Source organism: Pezoporus wallicus, unplaced genomic scaffold, assembly GCF_028554395.1.
Source record: "Pezoporus wallicus isolate ANWC-B61680 ecotype Strahan unplaced genomic scaffold, APGP_CSIRO_Pwel_v1 contig_4322, whole genome shotgun sequence".
Lineage (NCBI taxonomy): Eukaryota > Metazoa > Chordata > Aves > Psittaciformes > Psittacidae > Pezoporus > Pezoporus wallicus.
Window position 1 is genome coordinate 2,739,332 of NW_026637224.1, and position 14,684 is coordinate 2,754,015.

General features: G+C 42.3%; 1 protein-coding gene across 1 annotated transcript; it reads right to left on the reverse strand.

The window, feature by feature from the left end:
• Positions 1-524: 524 nt before the first annotated feature.
• ARRDC3 (arrestin domain containing 3) lies at positions 525-13,475 on the reverse strand. The gene is made up of 8 exons (XM_057404317.1): positions 13,077-13,475; positions 9,866-9,947; positions 7,264-7,411; positions 5,966-6,068; positions 5,387-5,643; positions 4,806-4,968; positions 3,845-3,999; positions 525-2,433 (listed from the first exon to the last, which is right to left on the reverse strand). Exons 1-8 carry the CDS (start codon positions 13,354-13,356, stop codon positions 2,377-2,379), a joined length of 1,245 nt encoding a protein of 414 aa, XP_057260300.1. The 5' UTR covers positions 13,357-13,475; the 3' UTR covers positions 525-2,376.
• Positions 13,476-14,684: the final 1,209 nt, after the last annotated feature.

Sequence of the window (14,684 nt, forward strand, 5' to 3'; positions counted from 1 at the left end):
TCTTATCACAAAGGCTGTGATGCCATGTCAATTACTATATTGCTCAATCCTGCTTCAATAGTCAATCTTCTATTACACTGTGGCAAGTACTTTAATGCTATGTATATCAGCAATTGTTCCCTAGTCTGTTAAAGTAACAAAAAAACAAAAAGGAAGTAAAACCACCAAATGCCCTTTAATGCCAACAATCCCATCAGCTTTTAAACTGTCTGGCTGAAGAGGATAGAAGAAGGGGACATTCACAAAATTGGCCTAGTAACATGCAAGACATCACCCAATTTTCTTCTCGCCCAACACTCTTACTCAAAGCCCAAAGCCTTTTTAACTGAATCACTTAAAACGCGACTCATTTGTATTTTATCACCCTGTTGTCAAATTTGAAACATGAATTGTCATTCATGTTCTCATGAAGGCCACTTATGGAAAAGCCTATTTTGTTGCATTTATGAAGTCTTAAAAAACAAGGCAGAGGTTTTTAAGAATGAGCACCACACAGCAACACCAGCCTCCCCTCTCCTTTCTGAGCTGTTTTATTGCACAAGGAGAGAGCTACTTTGACAGATGACATCTTGATTTTTTTAAGTAGTCAAGACCAGAAGCCCATCCCTTTGTCAGTGGTCTGTGTTACACAACTTCTGAAAAGGAAAGTTGACTTTTGTTGTAGATCTCTGGCACTTAAGTGCCAGTATTTGTGTTGCAAATCTAATGGCTCCATGGCACTCTCTCCTTCCTCGGGCACACTCAAGGGCAAGTTCTCTTTCCCTATGATTTCTTGCATTGTGAATGAATATACACGAAAATTCTTTTTCTTGAGAGTACCACAGAAAAAGAAAGGGAAGCAATTCTAGGTAACTCATTTCCGAGTATGGCTGGTAACACTGATCTTGCCCAGTTTAATTATACTTCTAGCCTTACTATTCTTACAGTATCATGAACCCTAAAGATAATACAAAGTGCACAAACTGAGCTCTTAGCATAGTCCAAGCTTTTCCTGCAGTTTGAAATATACTTTCTACTAGAGACTCATTACATATAGAATTTTTGGTGATTAGATAACTATATATAAAAATAAATTTACTTTCCCTTCCCATCCCTACTACTTGAAATACCGAGCTGTCTATGAACCCTAGACAGTGTACGACTATTTCCTTTTAAAACTCTGGGGGCTGCGCTGGTACTTGCTGGTGTTGCTTTCATCTGTGTCCTTATTTTTTAAACCTTCGCAACTTCAACATCTTTTTTCATGGTTCAGAAAGAGAAATGGGAATGAGGGTGGGTTTTCTAACTTTTGTGTATGTCCCTATTCCAGATCCCCATCTTGAATAAAGAACAAAAACAGAACACAAAAAAAAAAACAACAACCCAAACAAAAAAACCCCACACCAAAAAAAGAAAGAAAAGAAAGTAGTAACAGTGCAACTTAACAAAACAAATAGCAATTCCAACAGTTTGGCAAGTGATGAGTTCACCTGAGATTAAGTGATTTTTAGGCAGTCTGTAACAAAATGCTGCTTTGCGGTTTATAGTAGAAAGGCAACAAATTGTTAAAAGTTATCAAGAAGGTATACAATCTTGATGAAGTCTATTAGTTTCTTTCTATTAACTCTCCACCCGCCCACCCCAGCCCCACATCTGTTGCTTATCTACTACAGTAGGCTGCAAAACATACAGCAAGAAGGATTGGCTTGAAGGCATTTGATGTTTGTAAATAAATCCACAATAGGATCCAAGCTGAAGAGGTGATATATGATCAGCCTACTAGGACAATTCTGAGCATGTGCATATGCAGGTAAAGTCCAGGCTACATTAAATAAAAAAAAAAAGAAAAGTCAGTGCATTTGTTGAAGTCTGTTGCTTTCTTTTTTTTTTGTCTTTTTTGTCAAAGCTTTCCTTTGCTCCTTACTGTGCGGACCACAAAGAAAAGAGGGGTTAACAACAGTCCAGCATAAATGAGAAAAAGCTGTAGTGACACTGAACCGCACAATGTAAGCAATGAGCATGTGCAAATTTCCAAGTTGTAAGAGGAAGCCATTCCTCTCTTACAATGTGGTTTGAGTGTTTTGACACACATGACTGTAGATTAGTTAGTAAGGCTGCTCCTAGTATGTGCCAGTATTTAAGAAGAAGAAAGGAGGGGTAGAAGGGGGGGAAGAGAAAAAAGGAAGAAAAAAAAAAACAGGTCTTCAAGCATGTGGAGCAGTCCTACAATGTTACTGTAGGCTTTAAAGCATGATCACAGGTTGTTTCCATTTATTCACCATACAGGCAAGGGCAAACCCACTTCCTCTGAAAGGGTATCTCCACTATGACGCCTTGACCTTCAACACAGCAGGTGCGATTCAAAACCCAAGTCAAGTCTGCTCTTTGTGGATTCCTTCAACGAGAGGGGCAGGATGGTCTGTCATTTGTGGGCTGATCTGGATTTGGATCAATCTAAAAAAAAGTGGGGGGAGCAACAACAAGGCATTTTTAGAGTTAACTGCTAGAAAGAAAACCAATCCAAACACAAACTTGTCAGTTTTGGTGGGATTAAGACAATCACAGTGATAAATGGCATTCCCAATCCAAAAATTCTTCAAAAGCAACTGATAAACCTCTTGTCAGTTAGACAAAACTTTGAATGGAAGTACAGAGAAAAATTTTAAAATAGGAGTTGATAGTAATTTAGGGATAAGCACAAAAAACTAATAAAATACTTGTAAAACCTACTTTAGTAGCAAAGAAGTCTTGAATTATTTACTGTACACTAAGACATCGCTCATCACTAAAAATGTAACTTAAAATTATTCCATTGATTTCAGAAGATGCTTTGCCTCAGAAGACAGTTATCAGTAAAAAGTCATTCTAATTTGAAATTATAATCCTTAAGCACCATAAAATGTCTCAGAAGTTCATGTGTTCTATACCTTTCCTCTCCTTCCTTTCTGTAAAAGGAACAAGAAGAACAACTTACTAACTTAGGTCTCCAAAACTGGTTTGTAAGAATAGTTTAAGTGGACTGTTCTGATCAGTAAATTTTATACAACCATTTTTTGAGGACAAAGAAAGTTTCCAATTCTTTAAGTACCTAAAATGGAAACAACTTGAGTTGTATGCTAGGTTTCAGCCATAGGAGAGTCCTCAAAGAGGTCTCCAGCATACAGAAATGATGCCACTCTCTGCCCAGTCAACATTAGAGTAGTGTTTCAAGTGGAGAAAAAAAAAAACAAAACAAAGAAAAAAAATAGTGGGGGAATTCAGGCACAATTTAGCCGAAAGACACTATTTTACTTTTGGTCCTGCACCCCTGCTTTTTCCTGAGATGCATTAACGTGGAAACCTTTTGAAGTTATGTCACAGTTACTGAGGGGCTTTCACAGAACTAAAAACACAGCCAAAAGTGTTGAGCTGTGTATCCTCAGAAACCCTCAACAGAAAAATACTCTTGCAATTTCTCTACATGGAACTTCTGAAAGCACAGCATTCACAGAAGCAAATCCACCCCACAGCTGTTTCAGAAAGTAGAACTGAAAAACACGTTGTGCATTTACAGATCCAAAATGTGCTCACCAATGCAATGTAATATATGTGTAACACAGGGTTTTAATGAAGTTGCTAACAGGGCACGCAACCATTTGGAAATTTCTACAAAATTTTAATATTGTGAAGGATCCCAAGAACTGCTGCTAGAACTCACCGGGCACTTTGCTAAAAAAAAAAAAAAAAAAAAAAAGAAATGCTGCCTTATCCCCTGATCATCCTTTTAGTAGTTTCTCTTGATTTTAGGAAGGAGGAGACTTCCTACATTTATTCCACCATAGAGAAATCAGAAAAATAACAGCAAATCACATTCTGATGCACCTACTTCTGAATAGAGGGGTGGAGGCAGAAAACGGAATTCCTGGATATATGCAAACAATGGTCCTGGAAGCGCTCTCTCAAAGTCATCACAAGCACCTACGGGTGCAAGGCTGGACTGCCTCTGTTCCTCCGTGACCACTTCTGCATAGCTAGGAGGTGCTGCAGGGAAAAGGTAACACACAGTTTGAATTAAGTTCTTATGCATGTCAAAATACGCAACACAGTAAAACGTCTATCATTGTAAAATGCACAGGCAGGCAGGTAAATGACTTCAGTGACTTTTTAACAGTTATTGAACATGAAATGTTTAAGATTATGCTTAAATCCAAGAGCAGACTAACTTACACTGCTTACTGTGGCTCAATTATCCCCTTAAAAATTGAAGCATACTCAGAAAACTGAATTTCTGTACAGGTACGGAGGATAAAACGTTACATTCTCGCAGTCTCCAAAAAACTGTGCCTGTGATTCATATATAAAAAGGGATATTTATTCATTATGTGAAAACAGAGAGAAGGAGAGACAGTTTCTCCTTTGACAGGAGAGACTTACCCACTGAAAAGAATTACGTTATCTTTCTAAAAATCCTTGACTTACTAAGGCTGGCAAAGGACACCACAAGCTGCTATTCTGACAGGTTACAATGCCTTTTAACCAAGGATGCAATTGGGATACTAGAGGCAGAATTAATTCTGTACATGTACAAAGGCATCCTGTGCTTCCACTTGTGCCACCTTCCAAGCACCTGTTAATTCACTGCTTGTCCCTGAGAAAGGAAGGCATAGAGGGAAGTCTACTCTTACACAGAGGACAAGCAGATGGCAAGGAAACATCCACATGGGACTTCCTGTGGCCTTTATTATGAAGGATGTAATCTGGGTCTGTCTTCATGACAGCAATAAATAAAGCAGACAAAAAACTGAAACAAACTAGCAAATTGATTGGGATTTCTATTGCCACCTTACCTTCTGGTCTTTCAGGCAGTGTCAGACCAAGCCAGTTCATGTTCATGCTACACTGGCTGCTCACACTCGATGTTCTGCTGCCAAACGGATGTAGAGGAATGGTACCAATGACCAGTGGTAAGTTAAGAAATAAATCCATGGCGCCTGGAATATCAACATATACCTAAAAATCAAAACCAAGAAGAGGTGCAGGATTAAAATGTATGCTCATACGAGCCCTTCAGAATTATTAGACCAAGTTATCTGTCCATGGAAATTTCCAAAAGGAACTTAAGTTTCTTATTGTCTATTCTAGGTCCAATATCCCTATGAGGACAAAAAGCTCTCAGAGTCAAAAGCAGCTCAGGATTCTTAATATGAGCCTCTCATGGAAATTTTGCCTACTCATAAAACACTAATTTAGCTGGCATACCACAACTGTTTAAGAACATGCAGGATTTAAACTGAATTTATGTACAGAAGTCATCAGGACACTAACATCAGGAGATGTACTTGTTTAATAACTGGTTAGCACAGAATGCTCTGTTAGCAGTTCACAAGGAAACTACTCATGCTCAAGTGAAACAGATCATCCAACATACCATCAGCGAGTACTCCACACGGATTATACTACAGTCAAGGATTGAAGGGGAAACAGGTGGAATTTTCAGTTGTTTGCCATTCCAGGTTTCTGTTTTGCCAGATGACAAGGATTCCCCACGAAGGTTAGCAACAAGCTGTTTGACTTCCTTCATTTTCCCTTTGGCATAAAATGCCTGTGTTTGGTAAATGGCTGCCTTTGGCACCACCACACGGGAAGAGCAGTTCTCAATCTCAGCAAAGATCTGAATCGATTCACCTAAAATAAAACAGAATTTCATGCCCTTTTTATATCTACAAGGCATAATTGCCACATTCTGTGTATTGTTATAGAATGTGCTTGGATACTGCTACCAATGCTATACTTTGAAAAGCATCTATTGATGCTAATAGGATCAGCCCAAGCTAATCGAAAAGATCTAACAGAACCGTACGTTTCTCAACAATCTGGAGACACAGATAGCATTAGTTTACAAAATTAATAAATAGTTTAAGTATTTCCCTTATATAAAAGCAGCAAGTACAAAGTGTCATTTTAAAGGGAAGGCAAAACATTTCCTATAATTACTTCTGTTACATACCTGGTGTGTAGCCCTTCCTTTCAATTTTGGCACTTAAGGATATTGGGCCTGAGGTACAAAACCAACAACAGAGAGTCTTTTCTTTTGTGCCTGCTTGGGGTGACTGTAAGAAAAGAACATTGCCTATTTAATTACAAGTTCCACAAATCTCTTCATTCTAATCAACATAAGCGATTTTCGGAATGTACTGCTTATGGATTTTGATAAGCATTGATAGTTTAGAGGCAAAAAAAAGCTCAAGCAATTTAAAAGGCACCATGAACATCCGAACATCCTATTTTTAGTCCAACTCTATTCCTTATTAACACTGCCTTTTCTGCTACATTTCATGCTACAGTTAAAACTACTGTATAACTGAAGACTATAAAGCCTATATATCCCAATGCAGTGTTGACAGAGCTTTTAATTTTGCAGTAAAATAGAACATCTACACTATTTCAGAAACAGTAACTAAAGTACTGTAACCTCAACTCCTGCCATTTCCTCTGTTTCAGAATGACCCCATTTCATCTGTATTAAAGAGTCTGCTATTTTACACAGTATCAGGATTTAGGACTTGATCCAAACCCCATTAAAGTCAAATGGGAGTCCTTTGATTTTAATGGAATTTGTGCAAGGCCAATGTCCCTTTACAAGTCTGATTTTTCACCCATACATACAAGAAACCTATTTCAATGGACTTTGAGATTTCCCTCCCCTCCACAGATTATAATTTGGAAATGGGGTATGCGTCGGTGCGTGTGCGTGTAAGGAATTTCAGGCCAGATTGAAATCAAATCCTCACTGAAAGCAATTGTGATACTAAAATTAAAGAAATGTCATTTCAGAAAAAGATTATACAGAGTTGTGATTATTTCTCCCCACTGGTAGAAAGCTATCTATATGGAAATTATGAATTATGCATGCCAGTATATTTTTTACTTTGCATTTTTAAGTTAGCAATCTCACTGTAATATTAAGTTTCACTGCTCCTTCCAGAGATTATACTTTATGCAAAATCAAAGAGGAACAGTTATCAGTTTTCATTCTTAGTGACATTTTACAATTTAATATTGTAAATTTAATTTGACAAAGCCGTATTACACATTTTAGAAGTGAAGCAACTCTTTAAGTACAGGAAAACATAGCTTGCAAAATACCAGTAGTGACAGAGTTGCTGAAATGATGTAATAATACTTAAAAGATCAGCTGTAGCTAAAGCAGCGAATAAATGTTATGTAAAATTAGATGTGTATATTGTTTCAGTAATTATACTTATTTTTATGCCAGAAACCAAGAATAATTCTGTCAATTCTTACCAGTAATGAAGGAGTGTTGATATCTATATGTTCAAAGACTGTAAATTCCTTCTTTAATTTTACTGGTAGAAACCAAGGCCTATGCAATTCGGCTTTCACCCAATAGCGCACACTGCCATGTCTGCCTTCGAATGAGGTAGCAAGTGGTCTGTGCAAGACACAAAGGTCAAAATTGAGTAAAGTCTTTTCTGTCTAATAATGATACAGTTGATCAGACCAGGGATTAGTATGCAGAATTGCATTTTTAATACACTGTAGTATTTAATGCAGCATAACTCATTTGCCAAGTTTCCATATCTTGGAAAAAATCAAAGATTAAAAGATGGGAGAAAAAAGTCATCTCCAATTCATCCTTCTATGGTTTTGCATAGATTTTAGGGATTGATCAAGGAATTGTACTACAAAATGCCAGGACAGTACACTTTTCCTTTAAACTTAAGAGGCCGCTTTCTCATCTAGAGTTTGCCCTTTTAAGGCCATATTATGACTACCAACTGAAAAGCAGTATTAGTATCAACCAATTACTGTTTTCAATATTGTATTTTGTAAATCAGGGTATTGTTTACCTGGTTTGAATCTCAGTGTCAGGTTAATTTTGGCTCCAAGTCAGCACTTTTATAGTTTGCTTCACTGTAAATATTTCGAGTTCTGAAGAGAAAGGCTATTTTGAATACCTTCTAACTCTCCTCTACCCTATAAGACCAGCTTGAAACATTTATATAATAGAAGGATGTGCATGTATGTATATAATGATATATATACACCAGATCATCAAGACTATTCTGCTTTAGCAGAGGAAAGTCCTTTTCTGGGAGCTGGAGCAGAAACCATGTAGAAAGGATCTCCAAGCCTTTCAGCATCACAATTTTTTTTTTTTTCCTGTAACATCATAAACAACAAAGTATCTTTATAGTCCAGTTGCCTCTAATCAACAGTAGCTCTCTGTAACTTTTCTCATTCTATGCAAGTAGATTTTACTATGTTTTACACTCTAATATATAAACAAAAAAGAAGTTATCTGCAAAGCTTCCATACTCTCCACAGGGAGTAATACTGGCCATGCTAGTACTTTACTAGAATGATTCTTTCAGTTACAGGTGCAACTTCTTGAATTGCACACCGGAAACCTTTACTCACCCCCTTAAGAATCCAAATAAAGGATTTTTCTAATCTGTATTCAATGTTTCACCTGGCCCCATATTCTATAGGCCAAGTGTTTGTTGTCTTTGTTGCCATGGCTGCTCTGTGGTTTAAGAAAATTTTGGAAGTACACAAACTAGCAAGTAGGCAGGCAGTGTCAAACTTCAGGCTTCTAATGCCAGCCTTTGTCTTTTTCAAGTATTATTATCAACAGCTATTTTCACAATCCTTCAGGTCACTTAAAGGTGAGCTTTGACCAACAGTGGCAGTATTTTGCTAGCTATCCACTTCAAGCTAAGCATTTCACATTCGTATAAAGCATGTTTTGCTTTCTTGTATTTAAAGACCCTTCCAACTCAACAGAGTATCAGTATTAGCCATATTTCCACAGAATACTAAATTGCCTTTAAAATTATCCACATATACAGGTCTTCACTTTTCCAGTAAGGTTTACTTTAAAGTCCTGCACTGTCCACTTCGAACTGACCTGTAGAAGTGTTTACTCATCTGCAGGTTCTGCTAACCAGAACCTCTAACAGATTGTTTATCGCTTTAACATTAGGTACAGAGCTATTTCACATACAACACTACTAATTTTTTTTCAATTTTGATTTCACCACTTGCCTTTTACAGCAGACAGCTCCTTTTTTTCCACCCACATTGAGACCCCATCTATTTTTCTGCAGTTAATTTTATTGCAACCTGTATTTTTCGATGATTTGCATACTGGGGGCTCCCCAACTACAAAACTTTAATTCATGTATGTCAGTGTCACACGTTACAGGCTGGGGGGTGTGTGTGCAGGGTACACGTGGGACAACCTTTTAGCACTCCTGTTCTTACTCTCGCTTCACCTTTGCTTTTTGAGAGTAATGGGATTAAGCACAGGACATTTTTCTTTCTTCATCCACCCATCCTTCTGCTTATTTCTGTTCCAGGCCTTCTGCATAAAGGCCAGCCTGGGTACACAGACCCTATTTAAACAAGAACCACCTCTCCTTTTGTTCAAACCAAGTAAAACTTGCCACATCTGTTCCAGACTGAGCTCAAACAGTTCACCTGTGATCTCATTTCTAGTTCTGCTGGTCTGTACAGTGCCAGTAAACAGTTAGGTTAGAAGGCATCTCAGCCACTCTGCAGTACTCCAGTGAAAGTTGAAATTTCCTCTCCCTCCTCTTGGAAAGGAATAAAATATTGGAAGAGCTATTAAGGTAGCAGGATTTCGTCAAAAGAAAGTGACCAACTGAGCAGCAATGAACTCACATTTTGTGCAAATTAAGAACTTAAAGGAAGTGTATTACCAGTTTAAAAGCAACCTCTTCAGTTTAATGAGATTATGTCCTCCACTGCATGTCAGCGCACAATTCCTACTACCATTGAAAAGGTTTCCCCTCCACCCACAGCAGGAGTTTTGCTCAGGAGGGTGGGCAGCAGGGCCTCAGGACTGCATGCGGGCACTTACGTCTGTGGAAGCTCGAAGCTGAATGCATATTCGTGCCTTCCTGAATGGATGGTGTGAAGGCCTTCTTCTGAATTGTCATCATCTAGAAGGGGGAAAAAAACCCCAACATGCTATTCTACCTGCACACATTTTAGATCTTACATGCTCTTCTCTTCCAGAATAAAAGAGATTTACACACTTATTATAGCACTTAAGAACATGGTGTCCCAGAAACAAGGGTCTTTGGCCCATTCATATTAACTGCTGGATGTGGGGACAAACCTCACTTACAGAAGGGTATGCAAGACTGCCAGGTTCACTAAAGATTAATTCCCATTAATTCATATTCCTTCATATTTATATGCATTAATTTATAATCCTGCTTCCAAACAGTGACAGTTTCAACTGCTGCCATTTCAATGCCTGCCTGCAATATCTGGAATGGAAATCATGCCTTCGACTGTTACTCCTAGTTAAAATGATATAGGGATGTCTCTTTAACAGAATTAAGAGATCTGCATGAAGCTTGCTGCACAAGATCACGTTTGGAAATTCAGCCTCCTTTTATCTCCTGGCCGGCCAGAGTGCCCACAAATTGATCACCAAAAAAAGAAGTGGAAAGGGGGGGGGAAAAATCCAACGGGTGTTCAACCACCACCCGCAAAGTACCAGACAAATTCAATGGCACAAAAAAATGGCTGAGCTGCCCGATTAGTCCAGAGCTAAATTTTTCAGGTATTAAGATCCAGATATTTTCTGGGTCCTTCAAGAAAGCTGACCTTCATTTATAGCCACAATTTCTTGTATGCTTTTGAGCACGGCAATATATTTGCAGTTTATTCTGTGTGATCACCACAAAGCCAGAAAAACGCTGACTGCACCAAAATGAAAGTTGAGAGAAAAATAACTGAGCGACCCCACATAAAAAGGGATGGAATAATACAAGGTGGATGCATCGAGACAGCACAAAAGGCAACCACTTATATTTAATGGTCTGAAGCGTTAATGGAGACACACAGAATAATTTTTAAGTTCCCACTGTCCTACAGAGAACGCCAATGCTCCCCCCCTCCTGCAGCGCACCGCAAACACGGAGAGATCTTTAAAGAGAAATAACCCTAAAATTAAGGAAAACCCGCACCAACAGGCTGCCGAGACAAATGAACCTTCAGCGCGCAGCGCCACGAAACGAATGTCAGGAAAAGGACGAGGCAGCTGTGTGTTGGCGTGGGGGTGTGCAGTGTTTTTTTTGGGGTGCTCTCGGTTGGTTTTGGGGTGGTCCCATCGCGGCCCTCAGCTCTCCTCCCCTCAGCGCAGCCCCGTCCTGCCCCCCCCCTCCCCACCCCGCCAGCTCAGCAGTCCCGCCGTGCCGGGCGGCCACGCTGTGGTAAACAAGTGCTGAGCTGTCAATCAGGGGCCAGGCTGGAGCAGGAGCCGACCGGCCTAAACCGGCGCGAGCGGATCCCAGCCAGCCGCTCATATACATACGGTATACGTTACACGCGCCACATTCGCTCAGCCAGCTCCGTCCCCTGCCGGCACAGAGAGAGAAGGAAGGCGGAACACTGCTCGCCCCTTCTGCCAAGAACCCCCCACCCCCCGACTACCAAGTACAAGCGAAGCGACTTCACCGGCCGCGCCGCCCACAGAGAGGGGCTTCCCTCAGGGGAGCGCCCCCTGCCCGCCGCGCCCCGCCCCGCTGCGGGCAGGGGAACCTGCTCCCTCGCCCCGCCAATCAGAGGCTGGCATCGCCCTAGCAACAGGCCAACAAACCGCGGCCGGCCAATCAGAGCACGGGCGGGGGGCAGGGCCTGTGCTGCCAGCTCAAGGGAACGGCTCCCAGGAGCAGTCATTGGAAGTCTGCGGCGGACGCCGGGCCCCGCGGCCCCGTCCCCTACCTCCTCCTCGATCCCCAGAAAACGTTCCCCCTCTAGGGCATGCCGCCCTGCAAACACACCCCTCTCAACTAGCGGGTTTGGTCCCCCCGCTGCGGGAGGCTTGTGCGTACCCGCACGGTCCTGTCACCCGCGACCCGGAGGTGGGTAAAGTTTCGCTCGCGCGAGCAGTCCTGAGGCGGAGGAGGGGAAGAAGCACAAGCGACTTCGTTCCTGAGGTGAAAATAGTGAAAAGGTGTTAAAACAGCGTTGGTTTCCCAAATGGTTGAAAATGGGCTAGGTGCAGCCGGAGTTCTCTAAAAAAAAATCGCATTTTTTTTTCCCTTCAAAGGGAAGGGAAATATCCCATAGCTGCAATATTTAAGGAGCAAGAAGACGGCAGGAGCGGCACCACAATTACATAACCGGCTTTAACATTATTTTCCTGTGCTGGGGAATTAAGTCATCGCCACCACCTGACGCGTGCGGCCAATCTGTGCGGAGCGGGCGGGCGGGCGGACGGACCCCCCCCTCCGGTCCCAAACAGGATTGAACCGCTTCGAACAAAGGCTGCGAACTTCGTGAAAAAAACAACCCCCGGGCCCGCACCCCGCGGGCGGGGGGGCACCCCTCGGCCGGAGGAACCCCGCGGGGGCACTCAGCTGCCGGTTTTGGGAGGGATACTCCGTAACGCAAACCCCCACCCCATCGTCTTCTACCCATCAGAGCAAATCTGTACATCAGGGTGCCCCCCACTCCCTCCCCCCGTACCTCTATCCCCCGAGGGAATATATATAGAAAGGGGGAAGGAAAGCGATTTACTGGAGTAATCCCCCCGCCCTCCCCATTACACGTGTATTAAAATATGCCACAGGGAATTTTTTATCTGCAAATAAGCAGTTTTAACTATAGATAATCACATTATTGGCCCGAAAATCTGAACCCCGATACGTCAGAAACTCTTTGGTTTTGTGCTTTTGTTTTTCCAAGGCCGCCCACAAGACGGTTACTGCCTGTCTGGGATTGTTTAAGAGCTGCTTTCACCACGGAGGGGCATGCTGATAGTCTCACTAGGCTAAAAAAAAATTAAAATAGCGTGTTTAAAAAGGTAATAAATATAAGGTGTTACTAACTGCCTCCGTCGTTTAAGGGCAGGTAGCTCCACAAAGTCTGGTTTGCAGGCACTTTACAGAGGCAGCTCCAACATTAATTACCCCGGTAAGGCTACTGGCTCATTAGCATAAAATGAGAAGGACAAGCACAGGCGATACAAAAATATATACAGTAAGTATACATATATAACTAACAAATAATATGCCAATTTACAGACCCCACTGCTTATGCAGGACAGCGCTCACCTCTCTCCTGGCCGACCAGAGTGTCCTTATGGTTGAAATACTCCACTTCCTCCGTGTAGTTCTGCGTGTAGGCAGTGTTGGATCCAGCATTCCGCGACTCGGTCCAGCGCACCTTCGCGTGTCCCCTTGCATGGATTTTGAGCGATTTCACTCGGATTTCCCCAGTCACTTCTAAACTGACCCTTCCTGAGACTGTATCCCCGCTGGAGTACACGGGGACATTGCTGTCATTCAGACAGTCAAAGCTTATTGTCAAACTCTTCACCTTTCCCAGCACCATGTTTTTTTTAATAGCAAAGAGTACAAAAATAGACTGTAAAAAAGGGAGAAAAAGATAAAGAGGCGAGTAGGACCGCCTCAGGGGAAGGGCGGCCCGTGCTCTACTGCCCGCGCATGAGGACGCCGTGGACCCCGGCGCGGGGCGTACCTCCACCGCCGGTGCCCGCACCCCACAAAGGCACTACCACCGCCGCCGCACCCGCCTTATAAGCCTTCTGACAAACAAGCCCTGCCGCGCATGCGCCGCACCGCCAGCTGCCTCCCTCTTGAGGCGGGGACAGCCCAGCAGTTGCGGTGGGGTGGAGTTGTTGGGGAGCTGTGCTGCTAAATTATATCAGTTCTGGGTGTGAGTGCGGAAGTCTTTTTCACTGCTGTTTCACAGAACCATCTGGGTTGGAAAAGACCTTTAAGATAATCGAGTCCAAATATCCCAGCACTGCTAAGTCCACCACTAAACCACGTCATTAGGGGCTCCACCTGCACGGCTTGTGAACACTTCAGGGAGGGTGACCACCGCTGCCCTCGACAGCCTGTTTCAGTGACTGACCACCCTTTCTGTGAAGAAATTGTGCCTAGTACCCAACCTAAACCTCCCGTGGTGCAGTCTGAGGCTGTTTCCTCTTGTCCTGTCACTTGTACCTTGGTAGAAGAGACCAGTCACCTCCTGGCTCCATCCTCCTTTCAGGTAGTTCTGGAAAGTGATGAGATCCCCCCTTGAGCCTTCTCCAGACTAAACTCTGAGAGTTCCCTCAGCCGTTCCTCATCAGCTTTGTGCTCCAGGCCCTTCACCAGCTTATTTTCCCTACCTGCCCCCAAGGTGCCATTTTTTGGGTGAACTCCATTCAGTTACTTAATGCTGCATTGGTAATTCTCCAGCCCTCCCCACTGACACCAAGTTTTCATGAGATGGGATAGTGGGGGGTAACCATCCCCCCTCTCTAGCTGCAGTGCTTTGAGAGTTTGCACTGCTAAGTAACTTATTCCAAAAGTATATTCCCTTATTTACAGGTTTTCTCAAAAATAGTCGTGTTTCACTTGACCTGACACCTGGTGGAGGTTCTCATGCTTTTTCACAACCGAAGACTGTGGCCTGGGAGTCTGGTAGGACTTTTTTTTTTTATGTTTTTGCACCATCTTGTGGTATGAGTTCATACTTAGATCATAGAATTTGTTGGAAAAGACCCTTAAGAGAATCGAATCAAACTGCAAAAAGATAAGAGAAGCAGAGGCGTTTCAGTTCCTCTCCTGCTAATGCTTTTGCTATTGCTGTCACATCTTTAGATGCAGTTGGTTTCATTCATATGTTTAATTGCATGTTCGTCACTGGCA